The 21,656-nt window shown below is 44.6% G+C and overlaps 1 protein-coding gene across 4 annotated transcripts in view; it reads left to right on the top strand.

The window, feature by feature from the left end:
* LOC119182544 (carboxypeptidase D) overlaps positions 1–21,656 on the top strand; it is a 155,467-nt gene that overhangs the window by 124,357 nt on the left and 9,454 nt on the right. For 3 of the 4 annotated variants that reach the window (XM_075888871.1, XM_075888872.1, XM_075888870.1), the window contains 7 exons: positions 5,005–5,177; positions 6,636–6,823; positions 13,952–14,125; positions 14,399–14,551; positions 15,914–16,056; positions 17,299–17,463; positions 19,594–20,171. In XM_075888871.1, coding sequence (XP_075744986.1) covers positions 5,005–5,177; positions 6,636–6,823; positions 13,952–14,125; positions 14,399–14,551; positions 15,914–16,056; positions 17,299–17,463; positions 19,594–19,740 — 1,143 coding nt within the window. In that variant the 3' untranslated portion in view covers positions 19,741–20,171. Of the gene's footprint in view, positions 1–5,004; positions 5,178–6,635; positions 6,824–13,951; positions 14,126–14,398; positions 14,552–15,913; positions 16,057–17,298; positions 17,464–19,593; positions 20,172–21,656 lie in introns of those variants that run through there. The other variant, XM_037433404.2, reaches the window with a different exon arrangement.

A 21,656-nucleotide genomic window follows, 5' to 3' on the forward strand; every position in this document is an offset into this window, starting at 1 on the left:
GTCGACCATTGAGACGCTGACAGCGGAGTTTAAGGCCTCTGTCTCTTTCGAAGCGAGCGGCTCCTCAACGATGAACCCGCGAGAAAAAAAAAAAAATCTAAGCCAGTTACATCCCAAATGAAAACTTTACGATCTGCGGAGTATTGATCTGACCGTGTTTTTCCTAGTTTCTGTTGCTATTTGCGGCCCTTATGTGTTCATTCCATGTGTTTGTCTGCTCTTTTGTGTTTTCTGCTGTGGTTTTCGTGTGATTACATGATATATTATATCATTTTCTGTTCTATTTTTTTATCACCTCAATTGCTTTATGATTATCTGTTTTCTGTGATGGTCTCTTTTCTACTGTTTTGCTATTGTTTGCTACTCCGAGCGCGGTGCGTCTAACTCCCGATGCTGCAGTGTTTCGCTTCGCTGGCTCAGACCTCCGAGTTAGCCCTTCCCCGACGATGGTTTTTGCGGGCAAGCAAGTGCTGGTGTTTCTAGAATGTAGCCTACTTGGCTTACGTGTATCAAACGCGGGACCTGCGCGACGCCGACGCGGTTCATGAGACAACGACAGGGCGGTCCCTTAATGGTCCTCTGGCAGAGAAATTTTAAGCTCGCGTTTTAGGGGCGAAGCTCCTCATAGTCTAACCTTGTCATGCGTTATGCGTAAACGGGAGAAGAAGAGACGAGAAAGAAAAGAAGGCAGTATCTCCCGAACAGTATAATAGATGGCGTTGTCTCATGGAAGTACATACGAACAGTATCCAGTGAAGATATTCTTGATGGCGCTGTACCGCTACTCTCCGATTGGCTGCTTTCAAAGGTGTCAATACCGCAAGGTGCGGTTGATCGCGCAAGGGAACTTCCAAATTCATACAAAATATATTCTAAGCTATGTTCGCCGTTGATATTTTGCATGTTTTTGCACATTATATACGTTTTCAGCTCCAAAGTTAAAATTTGAAAAATTTTCTAATTAAGTTCTTTATCTGTACATATGCCTCAAATTCGCCAGCTTCGTGAAGTTGTCAACCCTTTGAGCGCAGTTGGAGTGGGTGTGCCAAGTGCGGGGCAAAGGCCCCGGATGTTGGGCTTGATCCAATCTCGTGCACCGGATGGCTTGGGATGGAAAGGCGGCTTCCGTGTCGGTCAGCAGCGTTCGAGCACCCTCCGCATGGGAACGCATTTCGGGGTCGGCAAAACTAGCGAGAAATCCCCTCGTCGGAGTCTTCTCACCATCCGAACTTCGCAGAACGCTGTTTTTTGTTCCTCTGTCGACTCGTATTGCCCAGTATAGTTCAAAGAAATCGACGTTCAAAAGCCATAATAGATTGTAGTTCTGCGATGGCAGTGTTCAATTCGGATTAACAGAGCGACCCCCTTTCCTGGCGCAGCGCATACTGTGACTAAAAAAATGTAATATACTTGCCGAAAGTTGTTTGACCCTACATGACTGCCTGTATCCAAAGAGAGAGAGGGAGATAGAGAACGGCTTTATTAAAAATAAAGGTACCTTAGTCCGGGTCTACAAAAAAAAAAAAAAGGCCTATTCATCAGACAGGCCTAGAAGTTGCAAATGCTGGAGCAGTGTCTTCGTGGCGTCTGGAGAGGATTCCGCCAGCCACTCCTCCAGGATCGCAGGTTTTAGGTTTATAGGTATATGCTTGAGGCTCTCGTCCATGGCATCGTCACCACCCGGACAGTCCTACAGAACGTGAGCATTATCCGCTAAGAAGTATCCACGTTGGGCACACTGACGTGACCAGAATTGTCACGCCAATACTTGCTTTTCTACAAGAAAGTTACCTGATCTGCTTTTGCAGAGCTTTTCCTTTTTTTTTCCTTGAAGACATGAAGCTTGATTTTTTTATACTAAAGTTATTTGTAGACGTTCTCTCGTATACGTGGTGTGTCAATAAATGTGTGCAAGGTCCTGAAAGATAAGGAAAATGCGATATTTGATCGCTGGCTTCAGAATTGTTTTTTCTTGTTCCGGTATGCATCTTACGATGGTTCAATACGCTATTTCGAACAGTAAAATAAGAAGGTTAAATTAAGTAACTTTTTATTTGTTGAGTAACGCAGTGATGCCATATGGGAGAGTCGAAGTTCTTCATGCGAAGAATCCATCATGTCCTTGAGATATACGAGAAGTGGCCTCTAGTATATATTGTGGCGTAATATGATGCATTCATATGCGATGGCGAAAGCCGTAAATTTGGTTGCAAGTTTGTTCAACATTTTTTGCTGCTTTTTGTAAATATGTAAGAAAGATCAAGGTACACAAATGCTTTAGATACCAATCAGCTCTTGACTAGCCTGTGTAATGCTGTCCCTCCGTCCGCACCGCTCCCCTCGCCGCAAGTATTGTAGTGGTGCCAAGTAGCTCTCGCCCTCCTAGCAGTGCGCGGTGACGTCTTTCTTTCCCTCGCCTGCCGCGCGCTCGCCGCGTGTCAGCTCTCTCTCGCGTCAACTTCTTCACCGCAGTGCTCGAGCCATGCCCTCAAGTAGGCATCATCTCACCCGCACCACCTCTCTCCATGCACGTCAGACTGCCAAGGTGGCGCTGTGTAAAATGCCACCACCAGCGCCCCCATCGGCGCGCCGGTCATAAAAGGGCAGGGCAAAGAGAGCCGTCCACAAGGGAATGTGCATGGATCCTGTTTCGTCGTTCTTGATGACGGTTTCTTGAAAATCAAAGACCTGGCAAGCTTATTCCGTCAATCCAACCTCGCTTCAGAAAAGTAGGAAGCTCATCAAAGCGAACTGCGGGTACAACACAGAATATGTTTCAGTTATTTCGGTGTGCTTAAGTGAAAGCGAGCATCGCATGAAATTGAGTTCGAGGCAAGCACTCCGGCATGCGTTTTTTATTGCCTAAATGCGTTAAACTTGGCCATGCATACACATGATACCAAAGGGATGAAGTACATACACGAGCAAACTATCTTACGATCAGTGGTACTAAGCTCGCTTTATCCAGCATAAATGGCCGTGAAGATTTTCGTCTTTGCAGTTGCATTCTCTATTAATCTCTCGCTTCCTATACGTTTAAAAATTGCTTGAATGTTAAGTTGTCTTCCGCTTGTCTTCCGTTTCTATATATACAGCAAATGGGAATACATGCGTGTTCACTTACAGTGAACAACAAAAAGCAAAACCGAGGCGTCCGAGATAGCCAATGCAATCGCGGAGACCAACGGCAAGAAGATTGCGATTGTGGTCACGATCATTTCGCGATTTACCCGTGTGACGTACGTGTTCGAATTTCCTAGATAAAGCCGGAACTTAAAGCCTTCAAACCCTGCGTGCGTAATGCTGTGTGGTGGCAACCACTTCAGATTATCCGTGGTCGTGGCGTGTGCGATGTTTCCCACGCGCGTCACCTGTCTACACTTGCACGTCGCCCCTCGCGGTCAGAGCCTCTGTTAAGCTTCATAATCAAAGTTACCACGACTCTCCGTAGTAATGGTCGGGCGCATTATCATATCACCTACATTATCACACTTTCAACCGGCTGTGGGGAATGGGAGTAATTCGCTTACCCAACACGTTCTCGACTGCCCGTATCTAGCGCTCTCGCCATACTGCTTCGCGAAAGCTGCGGAAATCGGCAAAACTGAATTCCTTTACCTCCGTGGCAATTCACAACGCAACAGTGTCGTCGACCGGGGTCTTTTTTGTAGAGCGCAGAGCTGGTGCGTCTGCTCATGTTTTCGCCGTCGTTCTGGCGAGTGAGCCGGCAAGCACTTTATGGCGCTTCGGTAAGGCGTTCGACTAGCGAAGAGAAATTTGTAGCTCTTTTTCCAAGTGTTCAATGCGCAAATACACCTAATATTTAGCTCAATCGTTGTTCCATACGCTGTAGTTGCACCTGGTTGCGAAGCAAACTGTGCAAGGGAGACGGGCTTCGCACTACTCAAAACTGCGTCGACAGGTAGCGCTGTGTGTCCGCAAAACTCCATAGTCTGACGTCTATCTGTCGGCGAGAGGATCTCGCGGTGCCAACAATGTGAACAACGCGCCGCTGCTTGCCGCGCGATCGCGCCAACCGGTGGGGGGGGGGGGGGGGGGGGGGGGAGGACGCCGTCGCGGCATGCTTCCCGCTAGTATGCGCGTACCTTTCCCGGCTCTCGCCGGCGTTGCGAATGTTGGCGAAGCCGATCGCGTTCGCGAATGGCGACGTCAACACCGACGAGGCGCGAGCCAGAAGAGCCGAACGCAAGCGCCGCCAGTGTAAGACCGGCGACACCGACGAGGTGCGAGTCAAGAACACCAATCGCGTTCGAGAATACAGACGGCGCGCGGGGAACACCGACAAGACGCGAGCCAAAGAAGCCGAGCGCAAGCGTCTCGAACGCGTCCTGCCTCCCGTGTCTTTGCGTTTCAAACAAACGTTTACTCGAGTAAACGCTACACCGAGTTTCGCTTCAAACCGGTCTTTTAGCACTCGCGTCGACGCCCACTTCAACCGGGTCAACGCCGTGTGCACCGCTGCTGCTTCGCATCCCATCACGGTTCCTTTCTGGGAGATGGTCCATAGTTTCTTCTTATGATTATTAACATTGCCACCGTTATTATTTGTAGTGATTGTGATGATTCTGCAGTTTGTCAATAAGCCTAGTAAAACCTTCCCATTCCCTTGTAATATATACTTGCCATTCAACTGAGATATCTTGTTTTGCTCACTTGAACTTCCAGAGTTTGATTTGCACATTTCGCATATGCAATTGCACTGTCTGTGCATGTGTTGTGAAATGTGTGCACTCATGGTTTCTCCCTAACGTTTACCGCCTTCTCCCGCAGAGTAGAGTGAACTGAATATTGTCTGTTTAGCCTTCCTGCATCTCTTGTACTCTGTCGCTCTGTTGAATTGCTCTCTTTGAGTCGTCCATTCTGTATACAAGTTCATTCTTTATTATCTGGAACAGTATGCTGGTGAGCCACCATGCAAACTTTCTCTAGTGAGTGAGTTGCGCTCCTGTTGAGCTCGTGCACTTCAACGACAAATATGTGCAGGCTGTCGGTCGGCAGCTGATGGTGTACCTGATTGCGCACCTTCTGACGCGCTACAACGTGGACCCGTACGTGCGCTACCTGCTGGACAACACGCGCATCCACATCATGCCCAGCATGAACCCTGATGGATACGAGATCTCCAAGGAGGGAGCCTGTACCGGCACTCTTGGGCGGTACGCTGAACATCTGACAATCGGGAGTTGCCTTTCTTTGGCACGAACACTTTCAAATGTCTCGTTTTGCTGTATATATTTTTCCGAATGGCACAACTCAGCATAGAGTCATGATGAGGGAAGAGAGCACAATGTGTGACAGTAAGTATGAGATAGCGCCAATGAAAATAGCCCAGGGCAGTACTATTCGGTTTAGCACGAATTTCATAAACTACATGTTATTATCGTTCAGCGATTCGGTCAGCGATGAAAGGCCAAGTTCTAAGGCTAAAGCCTTAAGAGGTAGCTGCCGCATCTCCTGAGCGAAAAATGGCTGTAAAAAAAGTTTGATTCCATATATTGTATAACATAATGCATTACCACGTAGGATCGCGTCTTCAGATGTTAAAAGTGCTATAGAACTTCTATGAGTTAAGCTCTTAGCCGCCTGTTACTGCGTTGAGCGATTTCGCTGTTGCCGTTCGTGACGCAGCCGATAAACACGAAAAAAAAAAATGAAAAAGAAATACCTCCGGGATCGAGTATTACCTCTGCGCGGCAGTCGAGTATTCAACCACGGAGCCACGCTGGTGATTCAAACTGATTTGCAAGAATATAGGCGTCATGTCGGGCAAAGAATCGTGTTAATCTATGTGCAATATAGCGTGGCAGACGAGTAAAATGACAACCAGTCATCACGCACTGTAAACTGTGACTTGAGTGTAAGGTTTATTGCTTCCCGCACTCGGCGAAGTGATCAGCCACAACTCTTCACCGTCATCTGCCACATGAGAACCACAAAGAGAACCTTGCATACATGTAGTAGGTACCTCATTTATCCGCAGAAAAATGCATAGCAGGCGCTGCCCTACTTCACAAAAGTTATAATTTATGGAGTGTGCGATACCTTGCGGGCAGCCAAAACTTCAAACACAGTTGGCCTTGCCCTAACAAGAAGCTGCTTGGAAAATTGACACTAAGCAGCATTGTAATTGTCGGGAATTCATTTTCACTTCAGATTAACGTAGGCAAAAAAGGGAATGTCTGGAATTATTAGAAGGTCTGACTGTTACTCGCGACGAAATGCTAACTATACTAATCCTTAATGAGTGGGCCATGCTGCACATGAGCACACAATAAACCGGGACCTCATAACATGTTGCTTTACACTTGCGCAAACTTAAAACACATCCATCTTTTTTTTTTTTAAAGAACAATAAATCGTCACTTGCAGCCACATGCCTCAAACCACTAAATGTACAATAGCCTGTCTTTAGTTTATCTCCCTGAATTTAATTTCTAATGCAGAGGAATCTTTATTTCTTGGTACAAATATTAGAAGATTGCTCAGAAAAAATATGAGCGATGGAATCCAAAAGGGGAGCGTCTCAATTTCATTACTCTGTGAACAGGGTAGTCCTATAAGATTCCTTAAGTCTAAGCTAGGTATGCTCGCTGTCAACTTTCCCGATGGCGCAGGTACAACGCTCGTGGCGTGGACTTGAACCGCAACTTCCCGGACCATTTCAAGACTCAGACGCAGCAGCAGCAGCCGGAGACGGAGGCTGTGCGACGCTGGATTCACCAGATCCCGTTTGTCCTGTCCGGAAACATCCATGGTGGTGCCGTCGTTGCGTCCTACCCATTCGACAACTCGCCTAATGCTGGTACGCTACTACAATCTCTCACCTCACCCGCAACTCCAAGGCAAGCCTGGCATGTTCGCTGATGCTTCTGCCAAGAATCATTGTCTTACAAAATCGTTGGGCACAGCTGCAGTATAAGTTAGGATAGGCAACCAAATGTGTTCTGGTGAGGTTTTACGTATGAGCTGCCCCAAGGTATCACCCACAAAGCCTCAGAAACGGAGAAATTGATGTGGGAAATACCCTTAATGTTTCTGGTGATGGTGCACATGAGAAGGGGGCAACTCTGGAAACATCTATCGTGTATACGACTGTGTAGGCCAACCAAAGATCACCAATACGCGTCTTGGTAGCTCAGTGGTTAAGGTATTTGACTGCGAAGTTTGAGGGCACAGGTTCCATTCCCGCAGCTATGGCATTGGGACAAAACGCAAAGAGCTCCCAGCTGCTTAGATTTTGGTGCGCTTTAAAGACCGGGTGAGCAAAATTAAGCCCGTCGTGTTGTGTGCCCGTACGAGGCACACAATACGGTGCGCCTCTTACGCTGGTTATGCCACGGCGAACCCCACAATGAGCAACAACGTGCCTAGACTACCCAAAAAGTTTCAAGAAGCACACATACACAGGGCTAACAACTGAATTTACTGTCACGAGACATCACTAAATTTCACTTGGCTCTGCCCTGTTCATTTTTCTTTTCTAATTTGCACTGCGTGCTATATGTTTATGGTGTGGGCCGAAGATTTGGTTTTAACCCCACAATAAAGAATGTCATGAGACATAAACAAAATTACACCATGTTCCACTAACTTGAACTATGTGTATAGATGAAGAGCAGCAGGCGCTAATGCTTACACTGGCGGCGGCGTTGACGCTAGCGCTCATCGTGGCGCAGCAAAGGAGAGAAATTTGGGGAGGCGCAGTGATGAGCCGGTGTTTTCTACTGGAACATGCAAGTTGCTGCTAACGGGCAATGAGAGACAGAAGACTCCGATTGGAGGGACCATCAGAGTCTTGTGTCTAGAGACAGAAATGCCGCTGGGAGGGATGCCTAGAGGAGAGAGAGGGGGAAGCGAGCATCGAGCGACGGCATTGGGAAGCGAGAGCGTAGGAGAGGAGCGACGGGGAGGGGCGCGCTTTTGCTGTAAGGGTGGTCATGCTGCATACCGGATTGAGCTCGACCATAACACGCTTCGCATTTAAAAGAGAAAAGAAAAGAAAAATGACAGGCTGTCGCAGCACTAGCAAAGCGAAGTGCTCCCACTACTATCAAGTTTTTCATCCTTACACATGCACTCAGCTCTTGAAAAACCAGATTTTTTTTTGTACAGCGAAACTTGTATATGATTAGGTGAAGCGAAAAACCGTTTGCCACGAGGAACGTTAAACGTCTCTATGGGCGGCTTCGTCAGTTACGTCATTCTCTACATCGCATCCAAGCGCGTGCGCCATTGGGAGAGCCATGAGTGACGTCGGCAATCTCTCCGCAGCCGCGCCGCTGAGCACACGTGCAGCATTTTCAAGGGAGTGGCTTTGAAAGAGAGAAAAAAAAGAAAAAAATGCAGCGCCGTCTAACAGTGGAGGTCACTTCAACAGCTCTACAAAGAGATGGGGAGTGAGAGATAAAGCAATATAAAATATGGAAGAAAGAGCAATAGAAAAGGAAATAATTCAACCTCGTCTTTTCCACGAGTGCGCGTCGCTGAGAACACTGGGAGAGCTGTCACGCAGGTCGACAGGCAAAGGAACGAACATCAAGTGACGAGCTCACGGGTACGTGAGCAGCTCAGCGTTGCAGGAAGGTTCAACTTACAACTTCCAAGAGTGCATGAATTGTAGGACGCTCGAACAGCAGACAACTTTCTAAGAACCGCGCCGAGAGCTGATTCACACGTAGACTCGTGTTTATCGAGCCGATGCTGCAGTTCAGGCTCGAGACCCCACCCAGGTGGCCAAGCGGAAACAAACTCCCGATGAAAAAAAAAATGAATGAATGAATGAATGAAAGGCAACCAATAACAAATTAGGACTCGTGAGTCACAAGCGAGGAAAAAAAAAAAAAAACTGAAACGATACCAAACATTGATGCGGAATCACAGCCTTCATCGATTAACTTCAGTTTAGTCCTCTCAAAGTAATAATGCTCTTACCACTTTTTTTTAAATGCTGGCTTCCCGATTCCGGAATCGAGTAGATCTGTGCCTCAGGCATAGTCATTGAGGAGGTTATAAATTTTCACAACAATTTTTTGTTCATCATAAGTTGTTCTGCTACGTGTTAGGTGTAGGTACAAAACTATTTTTGAAGCTTTAGACGGTCCTTTTTACACTGCATTTACTCTGAAGGAATGCTTGTCAGACTGAAATGGCCGCATAATTTCAAAGAATGGCTTATATATGTAAAGGGTTTGGACACCTTTGTTATTTTATTTTTGCAATAGTACGTTGTGGTGCTGATGATACGTATAAAGTTTTCTATTGCACATAGTGTGCTTTTGAAGAATTCGAAGTGATACTAAATTATACTGGGTAGTGATTGACCAAATTAGAAGACAGTATGCTAAACAGGAATGTGTTACTGCATTATAAATATGGTGCTTCAAGCTTGTTGGTAGCAAATATCACAGCTTGTTTAATGCACCTATAGCACGGGCAACACTACTCTTGAGGGAGTCTATATGTGGTGACCAGGACATATCCTCATGGAATATTTAACTCTCAGACATTTCGCTGTGCTTGACTGTTGACTATTTATTTTTTAAATTGTAGCTGAGGTTCAGAAGCCATGTTCGTTCCTTTAGATTTAAAAAGCTTACGTTTATTAGAAGTTCATTTATATTACACCACATATCAAACCTTTGTATCAAGGTGCTTGCCTGTTCAAAAATATTGTGTAATTCCCTTCCTGATAAGAACACGTTAGTGTCATCGGCATATATTGGAAGGTCCATTCGATTCACCCTGCACTTCCAGAACTAGTTCACGGTAGTGCCGTCGGGATGTTGTTTTCATGCAGGTAACGTTTCAGCAAGTGCAACAGCGACGAGATGCGGAAATCAATACGAGAGTGCAGATGTCGTGCAAGCCCTATGCTACTTGTCTGCTCTCTCGAGGGTTGTGGAGGCTGTTATTCATAAAAGATGGCGCCGCTTACGTCGCTTGGCATGTGTCTACCAAAAAATGTTCACTATTTTATTAATGCACATCGCTAAAACAGTCACGAATGCAATCTTCGGTGTCGTCTGCTGCAGCTCCACTGCACGGAGTCGGCACTACTTCACGAGCCAAAGCAGGGAATTCACAAGCCCGCTTTGCACTACCGCTGCACTTTTTCGAAACGAAACTTCGGTGCCGCTGCCACCATGTTGAACTCGTGAAACGAATGCTGCAGTGCAGCGGCTCCGTGAGCCGGTTCACGAAGTGCAAGTGAAACGAATGCACCTAGAATGTTGGAGTCGCCCTGCACTTGTACAATAATATTATTATACAAAAGAAAAACGCCAGGCCTCCACGAAAGGTGCACAGTCACAACGAAAGCTAGAACAGTGGCCTTTAATTCATAGCCTTTTCTAAACACTCATTGGGTAACTGCTGCAAGCACACTTGCTTGATAGCCACTAGGGCACTAATAATAAACTTCTGGGTAGTAGGCTGGCATTCGCTATGCTATTTTTCGTCATTCTTCTGAGACGCCTACGTGGTATCCGCTAAACACTTGCAAGGAATTTAGTGCCAATCGTTCATGCAGTGGCTGACGACGATGAGGAATTATGCCTCAAGTGGGTATGCGCCACAGCTAAGAGGTGATCAAGAATAAGCTTTTATAGTGTGTAGAGCATTGGACGATGCACTCGGTACGCTATTCACATTGTGTGATGACTTATTGCTATTTTGCTGTACTAAAACACTTTATTACTCATAATAACGTGATTCCTTTGCCAACATCAAGCCTGCCTAAGGCAAGTTTGCGAACATGCCCCAAGCACTGGCGTGGCTCAGTGGTAGAATACTGGGCTCGCACACAGTGGACCTGGGTTTGAGCCCCACCACATCCTGGTACGATGTTTTTTTTTTCCGATTTCGCACCGCACGTGACACGAGTTTTGATCTCATGACAGCTTTCGCTGTAAAACAGAACAGGTCTTAAAACAGAGCTTTGGGGTACGCCTTACTTAATAGACTGGATTTCATAGGTAGCGTCATTTATCATTGTGTACTGTGTTATTGCCGTTATAAAACTTTTTATTAAAGATGAGGCGACGCCACGAATACCATAGTGAGGTAGTTTTTTGGAAAGAACGTTGTGTTGCGTCAATCAAAGGCTTTTCTAAGATCAAGAAATATTCCAAGGGTTAGCTTAGCATTCGGTTTTTAAATGTTGTCAAGAATTTGTTCATTTATTTCAAGTAAGGCTATTTCTGAAGATTTATTTTCACAAAAATCATACTGCTCTTGTGCAAGTATTTTTTTCGTGTTTGAAAAACCGCCCGATGTTTTGTTTATAACGTGTTCAGCAATTTTCGCAAAAACTCGTAGTACAGAGATCGGCCTGTAGTTAATCATATCGATAACTGAACCACTTTTATGAATAACGGTCACTCAAGGCAGCTTGATTTTATCCGGGAACTAGCCGTTCGAAAGAATTAGACTAAAGATATGTGAAAGAGGTATGCTTACATGATAAAGATACAATAGTGCAAACTAGAAAAGGTGAAGGAAGAAATAGCAGACAGGACAAGCGCTCATTGATCTTCCTTCGTCTCTCCTAGCTTGCGCCATTATACCTTCACCATGTTTGACCAACTATTCCAACAAAACGCACTTCTGGTATGCTTATGTATTCGATGACGGCTTTCAGCAGCTTCACCTTTGCATCATTTGTGCCAGCCACATTACTGTTTTCCAATGATGAGATTATGCCCTGGACCTCCTGTTCGTTAATGGCTACCAAGAGCAGAGTACAACAACATTTATTTGATATATGTTCGGATGGAGAGGTCGATACATTGGGTTGTGAAATGTAAAATTGGCATTGAATGCATTTGCAATTCGAATGTCTCACACTCTGCTTCGTTGGACTATAACTTTGTTTCAGGAAGTCTGTTAATTACCTCATTGATCGCCTTCGACATGAGATTTCAATTTACCAATAAAGCAGTGAACATATGCAAATAATATTCTTTTTTGGCACGTTTATCATCTGAATTTATGTTATTTCATTCAGATTTAAACATTTGAAAATCATGTTCGCTTCTACTTTTTAGAAAACCTTAGAATAACGTGTTGCATGATTTATTTTTGTTATAGAAATCACGCGATATCTAAGGCTTTCTTGCTTTCTTGTGTTTTTGAGTTGCACAAGGGGGGAAGCATCTGTCGTGTAAGACCCTAATTTTCCTGAAATGTCAATTGTGGTTGTAGTGCTGGCTATCCACTTTCATAAACATTCCATGTGTACTGCTATAATGAAGCCGTCAGGTCGGGTTAACGTCAGTTGTATGAGCTAGGTATCATCCACTGAAGTTGATTCATGTAGCAGTTTTCAAGGCTGCCATCTCAGCGAATACCAGCACGAGCACCAGGGCTTTATATCAGCTTACCACTACTGGTATTGGTAGTATCCATGTTGCTGTTGGCATCGTTAGGCAACTGTAAACAACTGGTTATATAAAACATATGCAGCTGTTTAACATATCTCTGTGTACATTTGTAGATATCTTTAGCACCACTTCGTAACGTGTCACTCAATAAAAAAGTTACAACACAGTTATATTTCATCCGCATGCTTCGCAAAACAGATTTCGAAGGCACGTGGAATCTACCGAATTGTTTGTTTTCTTTTTTTGAATTTAGAAGGCTTCCCAAAGCTGAGGGCAGGTGTAGACGTGAAGGACCTGATAGTGAAAGTGTTTCACTTTGCTGGTGCTGTGACGTCACGTATGTTTTTCCCTTTCCCTTTACCTTCTACTTTTTGATCAGTCTCGTGACAATTAGTTTAGTTGTTAGCATTGTGTATGTGTGCTTCATGTAACTTTTTGTCCAGTCCAGGCACGCTGTTTCTCGCTCAGTATGTACCAACTGGCCCGCCAACGATCTGAGTCGGAACCCCACAAAATTCCACATCAGTGACAAGTTGCTCTTTGTGACTATTTCTTCCTTCAGCGTAGAATAAAGCTTGCCTCATAGAGTTACTTACACGTGGGCTCGTGTTAACAAATTCACATATGCAATCATGCATGTGCTAACTACGTCAGAGTTCATATTTTTAGCACTGGTAATTGCGCTAGCCTTGCTGATGCCACCACCTTCCACAAGCTTAATATTTGTGAACTTCTCTGCATTGCTGTTCACAACATGACTTGAAAATCAATACTTCAGTCCTGAGTAACTCAGATCTATGAGCATTGAATGCTCTGCAGGGGTTCCTCTCACTGCTCGTATGTCATCAGTGGAGAGGAGAGGACTGAGCTGTACTGCCGCGATGTTGTGGGCCTTCTAGATGACCTGTACTTGAGTGTAGAGGTTCTGCACTGGAGGGGTTCCTCCAACTGCGCCTTCATCATAGGTGGAGAGGCGTTCCGCAAGCTGTGTTGCCGTAATGTCGGTAGCCCTCTGGACAGTCTGGACTAGAATATAGAGGTGCTGCTCTGGAAGTGTTCCCCACTGTTCCTTCGTCGGCAGTGAAGACGCGTTGGCCGGGCAGTCCCGCCGCGATCTCAAGAACCCTCTAGACCACCTGGACTTGAGTGCAGAGGTTCCTCCAACTGCTCCTTCATCATAGTTCAAAATGCGTTGGCGCCTCCACAGCATGCACCTCTACACTCTAGTCCAGGCCAACCAGAGGGCCCTCGATATAAGAAGGGACTTCCTCTTTCAGATTTATCATAGGCACAGCTACCAACTTGTTTCGAGGGGGGGGGGGGCGCTCATCAGCTCAACTTTCCTAGATCTCAGCTACTCAGAACTCAAATGCATTTCACAAAGCATGTGATCAAAAGAGCATAAGAACGGATGACATGTGGAGTACAACTGTGGGTTGTCAGGACATTCCGAAATAAATCGCGCATAAAGGCTGACAAAAGGTTGGCCACTTGTGTCGCATTCATGAGTTTCACAGCTTCTCACAGGATCTTTGCATGGTACTACGCAGTGTTTCACACGTATAACAAGCCATCGGTGACACCGGACGACGACGTGTTCCAGCACATCGCCAGCGTGTACTCGTTTAACCATGCCAACATGTACCTGGGTGCCCCTTGCTCCTCGGATCGCCAAGCGTTCCCCAACGGAACTACCAATGGCGCAGCCTGGTATCCCCTTGCTGGTACGTGCTTTCCGAGCACCATCATGTTAAACTTATTCTCATTATTGTTTTATGTTATAAGTAAATGGTGGTTTGTGTTGACCATTGTATATAGCAGATGAAACGATGCTACTTCCCACACGTTGAATATCTTGTTCAAGTGCCAAAACTATGTGTCCTCCTTGCTTTAAGGCCTTGCAGTGACGAAGGTGATAGTATATTGATGGACGGATAGATAGATAAACAACTGATGGCAAATTGATGATGAGCTCCCTACTTTAAATTCTTGCTCAGGTGGCATGCAGGATTACAACTACATCTGGGAAGGCTGTATGGAAGTGACGTTTGAGATATCTTGCTGCAAGTTTCCTCATCGCCGCGAGTTGCCCCGCTTCTGGGATGACAACAAGCAGTCGCTGCTTGCCTACTTGGGAGAGGTGCACAAAGGTGGGCCTGACTCTTTCCATTTGCTAGATAAAAAGCACATGATTTGATTTGATTTCATTTCATTTATTTTCTCTCAATGCACAAGGCGTTACAGAGAGGAGTGGTGAAAAAACAAGTAACAATCTGTACAAACAAATGGAGCATGTTTAAAAAGGGTATGCATTTATGGTACTCTTGAAGTTGGCCGGGTCAGTGATGGATGCGATGGAAGCGGGAAGGTGATTCCAGTCCGTGCTTGTTTTGGGCACGAATGAATTAAAATGGAGGTTTGTACGGCTGCTTGTACTTCCAACTTTGAAGTGGTGATCGCTGCGGGATGAAATGTAGGATGGCGGCAAAAAAAGCGAGTTACTCAGTGAGTGCATGGTATGGTACAACTTGTGGAAGAGACACAAGTGCGAGATTTTGCGGCGAAATGATAGGCTAGGTAGATTTAAGGTTGACTTCATATGGGTTACGCTTGCTGTACGAGAATAGTTCGACAAAATGAAACGAGCGGCGCGATTTTGAATTGCTTCGATGCTACTGATACGGATGTTTACGTGGGGATCCCATACAGATGATGAATATTCTAGCTTTGGTCGGACTAATGTTTTATAGAGCAGAAGTTTCAGTTGCATCGGGGCAAGGGAGAAGTTACGGCGTAAATAACCAAGTGTGCGGTTAGCATTGTTTTTAATAAGGTCAATGTGAGACTGCCAGGAAAGGTTGTCAGAAATTGTAACACCAAGGTACTTGTAAGAGCTAACTTTAGTAAGGGGAGAATTATTAAGTACGTAGTTAGTAGAAATATTACATGTTCGACGTGAGACTCTCATTACTTTGCATTTAGTAACATTAAGGTTCATTAGCCAAGTATCGCACCAAGATGAAACATTGTCTAAGTCACACTGAAGGGCAAGGTGGTCAGAAGGGGTTTTAATTTCGCGGTAAATAACACAATCATCGGCGAAAAGTTTAATAGAAGAAGAGATGTTATGTGGCAAATCGTTAATGTAAATCAGGAAGAGTAGTGGGCCAAGAACGGATCCTTGGGGGACGCCAGAGGTTACGGGTGAAAGGGGAGAGTTGGATTCATTCGCAGTTACAAATTGGGAGCGGTCTATTAGAAAGCATTCAATCCATTTTAATATGTTAGCATCAAGATTAAGTTTGCTTAGCTTTGGCAGTAGCAGTTTATGGCATACAGTGTCAAAAGCTTTAGCAAAGTCAAGAAAAATACAGTGAACAAGGGAAGAAGCGTCAATGGCAAGAAAAAGGTCATTAGTAAGGCAGAGAAGTTGGGTCTCACACGAGTACTGTTTCCGGAATACATGCTGGTGATCACAAAACACAACAATTTACTCGTGTTTTCTTTTGCAGGCGTACGAGGCATTGTTATGGATGAGCATGGTAACCCAGTGGTTAAGGCTTTCCTGCGTGTTTCTAACCGCACTATCGGCTTCAAGACCACGTCCAGGGGAGAGTACTGGAGGATCCTCAGGCCTGGTCGTTACACACTTGAGGTTAGTCATTTACAATGTGTACCAATGCAATCTTCTGAACATCTTTGTCGAGAGGCATTTGCGGATAAATTCTCCGGGTCACATTGACCATAGGTGTGGAGTTATCTCAGATTCTCGCAAAACATATTTTTTTCTGTCGCTTAGATAAGTTTCTGCTACTGGATGCCCTCTTATGAAGCGTTGATGTGGTGACTGGGAATTTTTATGCATGGTGTATGAGTAGCATGGAATCGGTCGATTCACGATGAATAGCACAGCAGAACAGAGCAACGTAACAGAAGATTGACACAGATGCAGATCGACATCCGCTTTTACTGAGGGCAAAAGAACAAGTGTATTCACAAGCTGCACGGTGTAGTGACGAATACGAAAATGCAGCAAATAGCAGATCAAACTTCTTTTCTGCATTGTACAGTGAAGTCGATGTGTTAGCCAATCCGGACCCCATTTTATCATATAATGAAGTACCTATAAGGTTATGCGAACGAATTTTTGCTTACGTCTGCCTGCCATTTACACGCTGCAGAAGCGCGGTCAGCAATGACAGCAAGAAACGCAGTGGTCAACAATACGAGGGCTCTTATTATTAGCCGAATTTTATGCGAGCTCGCAAGTATGGTCATTAACGTCCCTCACGAACTTCGTATACTTGTTCACACGACGTTGTTGGTGTACACAACAAATGCTTTCCATGTGACATTTTCCACATCTCCCATTTTATCTGCACAGGCAATGCGAAGAACATCCCAGCAGAAGCTTCTTAGACGTTGAAACAAAAAAAATTGGTTTCACCGCAAGGGCCAAGCCATGAATGCAAAATAAACTAATCGTAGTAGTATACAAAATAAAGCTGGCAGCTAACTCTTCTACATTGAATCTCGCACAACCCTACAAAATGCTAATTTAAGTGGATACGGCCATTCTAGGGAGATAAGCACCTTGCGCACACTTTCCTTGCATTGAGAGCACAACCCGTAGATGAGGGTATACGAGCCGTTTGCTAATGCCCGCCGGTGATCGCGGGATCACCCCTGAAATCAATGTTAACGTTTTCTTTTCTAGCGACTCATGGTAATCTTTCTTCTATTTTTTCTTCCGTTCCTTGATGCAAAATCGACTGGACATATGCAGCTCGTGGGCATTTATGGCTTTTACTATTGTTTCATAATTTTTGCTATGCCACAACTAGCGGAACAATACATGAAAGGTGCAGCCTCGAAATTGTTCTTGCTCGCTGCTCAGGTTTCTGCCCCCGGTTTCCACACGGCAAAGCAAGACTTCATCGTGCTCGAGCAGCAGATCTCCATCCTGAACGTGACGCTCAAGTCCTTGCACGAGGAACCCGAGGAACCCGAACAGCTCCAGCCCGAACAGAACACGGCACAAAGCGCAGTGCCGCCACCTACGGTAACGCCTGCTCCGGGCAACGGAACCTCTTCACGCTCTTCTCTTTCCACTAACACCACTACCACCAGCTCTCCTTCCACCACTGCCTCCGTCAATGACGTCACTGGGACGGTACAGCCACACGCCGCGTCTGTCGCGAGGCGCAGTGGCGCCGCCGACGGCGATGTGGCGGAGGCTGGTGACGTCAGGGAGGCCGGAGGGTACCGGAACCACAAACCTCATGATGATGGTCCCCGATTGGAGTATCACGCGAATGTTTTTGTCATGGAAGTCCGGTCCGGCGCCAACAATGTTCTATCGTGTATTACTGAAGTGCGCCTGTTCACAATTTCAGCAATAATTTTCGTGTGGTCTCGTCTCATTAGTGGCCCTTAAGATGCGATATGATATGGCCAAATATTTGGCACTTTTAGTTTTACTGGCTAATGTTAAGCCAAAGATAGGCCGTTATAACTCTCCGGGTTGAGGTGATCCCAGCGACTGGGTCCTCGCTGCGGTTGTTTAGGGGTTATGGGGCTCGGCCGCTAACCTGAAGGTCCCGGGAGGAAATCCCGACCACGACGGCCGCACTTCGATGACGACGAAATGCTAGAGACCCGTGTGTTTAGATTTGGGAGCACACTGAAGAATCCGAGTCCCCAAAATTTTCGTAGCTCTCCACTATACGGCGTCTTTCCTAATCGTATCGTGGTTTAGGTGTGAAAAACCCCAACTGTAATATTTAACATCGGGGCTGGTACCAAAGGGAGTGCAGAAAACGTTAAGCATCGTAGATTAGATAGCATCATAATGGGAGCATATAATGATATGGTTTGTGAAAAGACATTTCTCTACAGCAAAGTGCCAAAAAAATATATATGAACTTTAGTAACACCCCTATGACAGAAAGAACAATTACCACGATGCTATACCAAACAGTATTATGCAGAAAGTAGCTGATGCTGTGTTAATATTGTAGATATCTTTGTTCTTAATTCTGCTGTCACGCAAATGCTTGCTTGCATTTTCGAAATATGCGATGCGTTTCGTCATTGTGAACGCTGTGAGTAGGCAAGCACGAGTGTCTATATTTAAACTGAATTCTTCTACTACACTGCAGTCCAAGAGACTAAAGTTAAATGAACGCTACGCTTCACCACTTCCCGTGTACTTGTTCATGTATGTGCTGTATTTCTTCTGTGGTGCAGTCATGTCTTTAGTTGATTCTAGCCCACATCTCAGGGTAGTAATTTATGCGAGGTACTGTACAAAAATGCAGTTAGGATTTTGTACGTCTACTTACATTGTGTACCTGAACACATGCTAAAGACTGCCAATTTGCGTATGTGCAAATTCTACGGCTATGCACATCGAGACTAAGATTGTAGGCTGTGTGCTTAGGTTGAATAGGAATATTGTGTATCACTTAGAACAAAGGACCTTAATAGCTTTTACACAAAGACATTACCTTGTGTAACTGTGTCAGGAAATGAGCCTAGGTGTTAAGTGTTCGCAAAACATTCTGTGCGTATATAAGAAAACTGAGCAACCTTGAAGAGCTTAGAAAACATGCGACTCTCCATTCTATACATGAGCACATTGAGGACATTATATGTTGTGGCTTTTCCCCATTGTAGCTTCACAACGTACAACAAATAATATACTTGCAAGCATTGTGTTGCAGTCACCTAAATAAGCTGTGGCTTATTTTATCCAATGAAAATGACATCAATGTGCAAAATGTTAGCCTTTTCACCTCAAACGCCATTTGAAAACTACCTCGGAGCACCCTAACCGATTACCACCAGTTTAAAAGAGCCACAAAGATGTTGATGGCTGCATAGTGTGAGAATGAGTTCAGAAATATAGTACAAAATAGGGCTTATAAGAAACAAATACTCCTATTAGTAAACACACTTCAATGCTATTTTACTAAATGTATAAGCAAAAATTGACATATGTATGTGAGTTTCATGATGAGGTGAATGATCAACATTCAGCTTATATGCATTTCATTATCTGCATCAAATTACTCTTAAGTATTTCTTTTGTGTGTCGGTTTTTTTCTGTGACAATGATTTGTCTGTGTGCCCTTTCCTTAAACTTCTTTTTCTCTTTGTTTCTCTGTTTTTGTTTCTGACTGAACCACAGGTGGCACCCCAAGAGAATAAGTTAGACGCCATAAGACAAATCCTACCAGAGCCACTTTTGCCAGCTCGCTTCTACTTTAACGGCTTCAAATCGCTACCACTGCCTAATAATGACCCATTTGAATTTGCACAACCGCTACGCCACTGACCAAGCTGCTCTCTTATCTTTTCTCTTCGCTGTATGTCATCATGATTTCATCTCACGTGCACCAGTTCATATTCATTGCTCATTTTTTTTACCATAATGTCATGTTTGTTCACTGCAAATATCAGCAGCCAAGACAGCATATGAAGCTAAACACACATATATCACAACCTCCTTCTGCGTTACGTTTTTTTTTTCTGCTACCGTGCAAGATGTTTTCATGTGAATATATTTAAGGTTTGTCCACACGCAAGTCCCAGGCTTGACATAGGTGAACCTTACGTGTTATGTATTTTAGACAGAACAGTATTTTTTATTTGGCGAAGTGGCTATGACTGCTTCAGGACAATAGGTTTATGCTAAATATTCAACCAAGCAAATTTCTTAGCAAATAAGTGATCGAACAGGTCATTTGACATGCAGCTTCCTGCTCATTGATTAATTAAGAATCAGTGACAGGAATTTTTCAGCAAAGGAAACTTCCAGGAAATAAGAATGCCTCTACAAAGCAGTGATTGGTTAGCCATGTCGTGAGACTACTTACAGACACACAGCAAATCATAATTTCAAGATGCACTTTCACAGTCATAGGCTCATCACCACCAGCATAGTCATTGTCATCTGTTGTGTGTAATTATTTTTAATTGTGGGCAGTGTGCCTGGACACAAAGCACCTTCTGTTTTTCTTTTGTTTTTTATCTTCCCAAATATTTTCGGAGAGGTTGGCCTTCTCGAAACATAGCATTACGAAGCTCCTTACAGGCTCCCTTTTATCGCTTCTTTCTTGTTACACTCTTTTTTTCTATACCTGTCATTTCTGCTTTAATGCACATGTGAGTGCGGCATGTCATCAGCATATTGTCTTTTCTTAAGCTGTTTTTTCTTGCTAACTCGGTGATGGGGTACGCAGCACCCTTTTTTTGTCTCTGCTCTACTGTCATCTCACTAATAAACTTGAAACACCCACCTCCTCTGTTTCATTTCTTGTTTTACGCGACCTTCATCAATAGACATCAACAAATTTAAGAAGAACGGCAGGAGCACTGTACAAGACTGTCGACAAGCATTGTTTGAGTAATGGCACTGGCAAAGTAGGTTGAGACGCGTCCACACAGCTATGCATTGAGTCTTAATGCTCGCTGCTGTGTTGGGCTCCTCAGAGATATCGACGCAAGGTAGTGATGCGCTGTGCCTGCTTTGGTTATGATGCCTATCACTTCACGTCAATACTTGCCGTTAAGCAGGAATAAAGGCTGCTTCTTTCCTTATAACTCAAGAGGCACTCAGATAAAAGTTTTTCCAAAGCTGAACAAACTATATTGCATTTATTCTATATGAGTGCTGTAGTCATCCTCATGAAACGGCAAACTGTGAAGCAGCTAAGTTGGCTGTTTGATACGAAGAAGATCTAGCGTCTCAGAAGTAATCCTTTCTATGCTTCCACAGAAATTATTCGCAGCCCCCTCCTTTGAAAATCTCGTACGCGTCATTATAATACACGACACTCATGTATACATGTGAGCCAAATACATGATAGTGAATGTAAAAAGTGTAAATGCCAATCTTGTAAGTGCTCCCGTTGTCCTCGCTTTTAGCAACGCACACGCTGGCCTAGCACCGAAGCTATGTAATTCATCACTAACATGCTACCACACTTAACGGGACATCGCCAACAGCCAATAGCCCCAAATCTTTCTGGTTCGGACATTCACTGGACATCCACTGACCACAAAAAGGAGCCCTCTGGTGTCAGATGGTGAAGGTGGGAATCACTTGTCTTCCATTTTGTGTCTTCTCTCTTCGCTTTTTCCACACTATTCTAAACCTGTGACACCTATTTAAACAAGTAGACTACTCAGTTTGATAAGATACACCTATAAACACTGCATGTTCAATAATTACACTACCCCTATCAACAC

This window comes from Rhipicephalus microplus, chromosome 3 (genome assembly GCF_043290135.1).
Source record: "Rhipicephalus microplus isolate Deutch F79 chromosome 3, USDA_Rmic, whole genome shotgun sequence".
In the NCBI taxonomy this organism is placed as follows: Eukaryota; Metazoa; Arthropoda; class Arachnida; order Ixodida; family Ixodidae; genus Rhipicephalus; species Rhipicephalus microplus.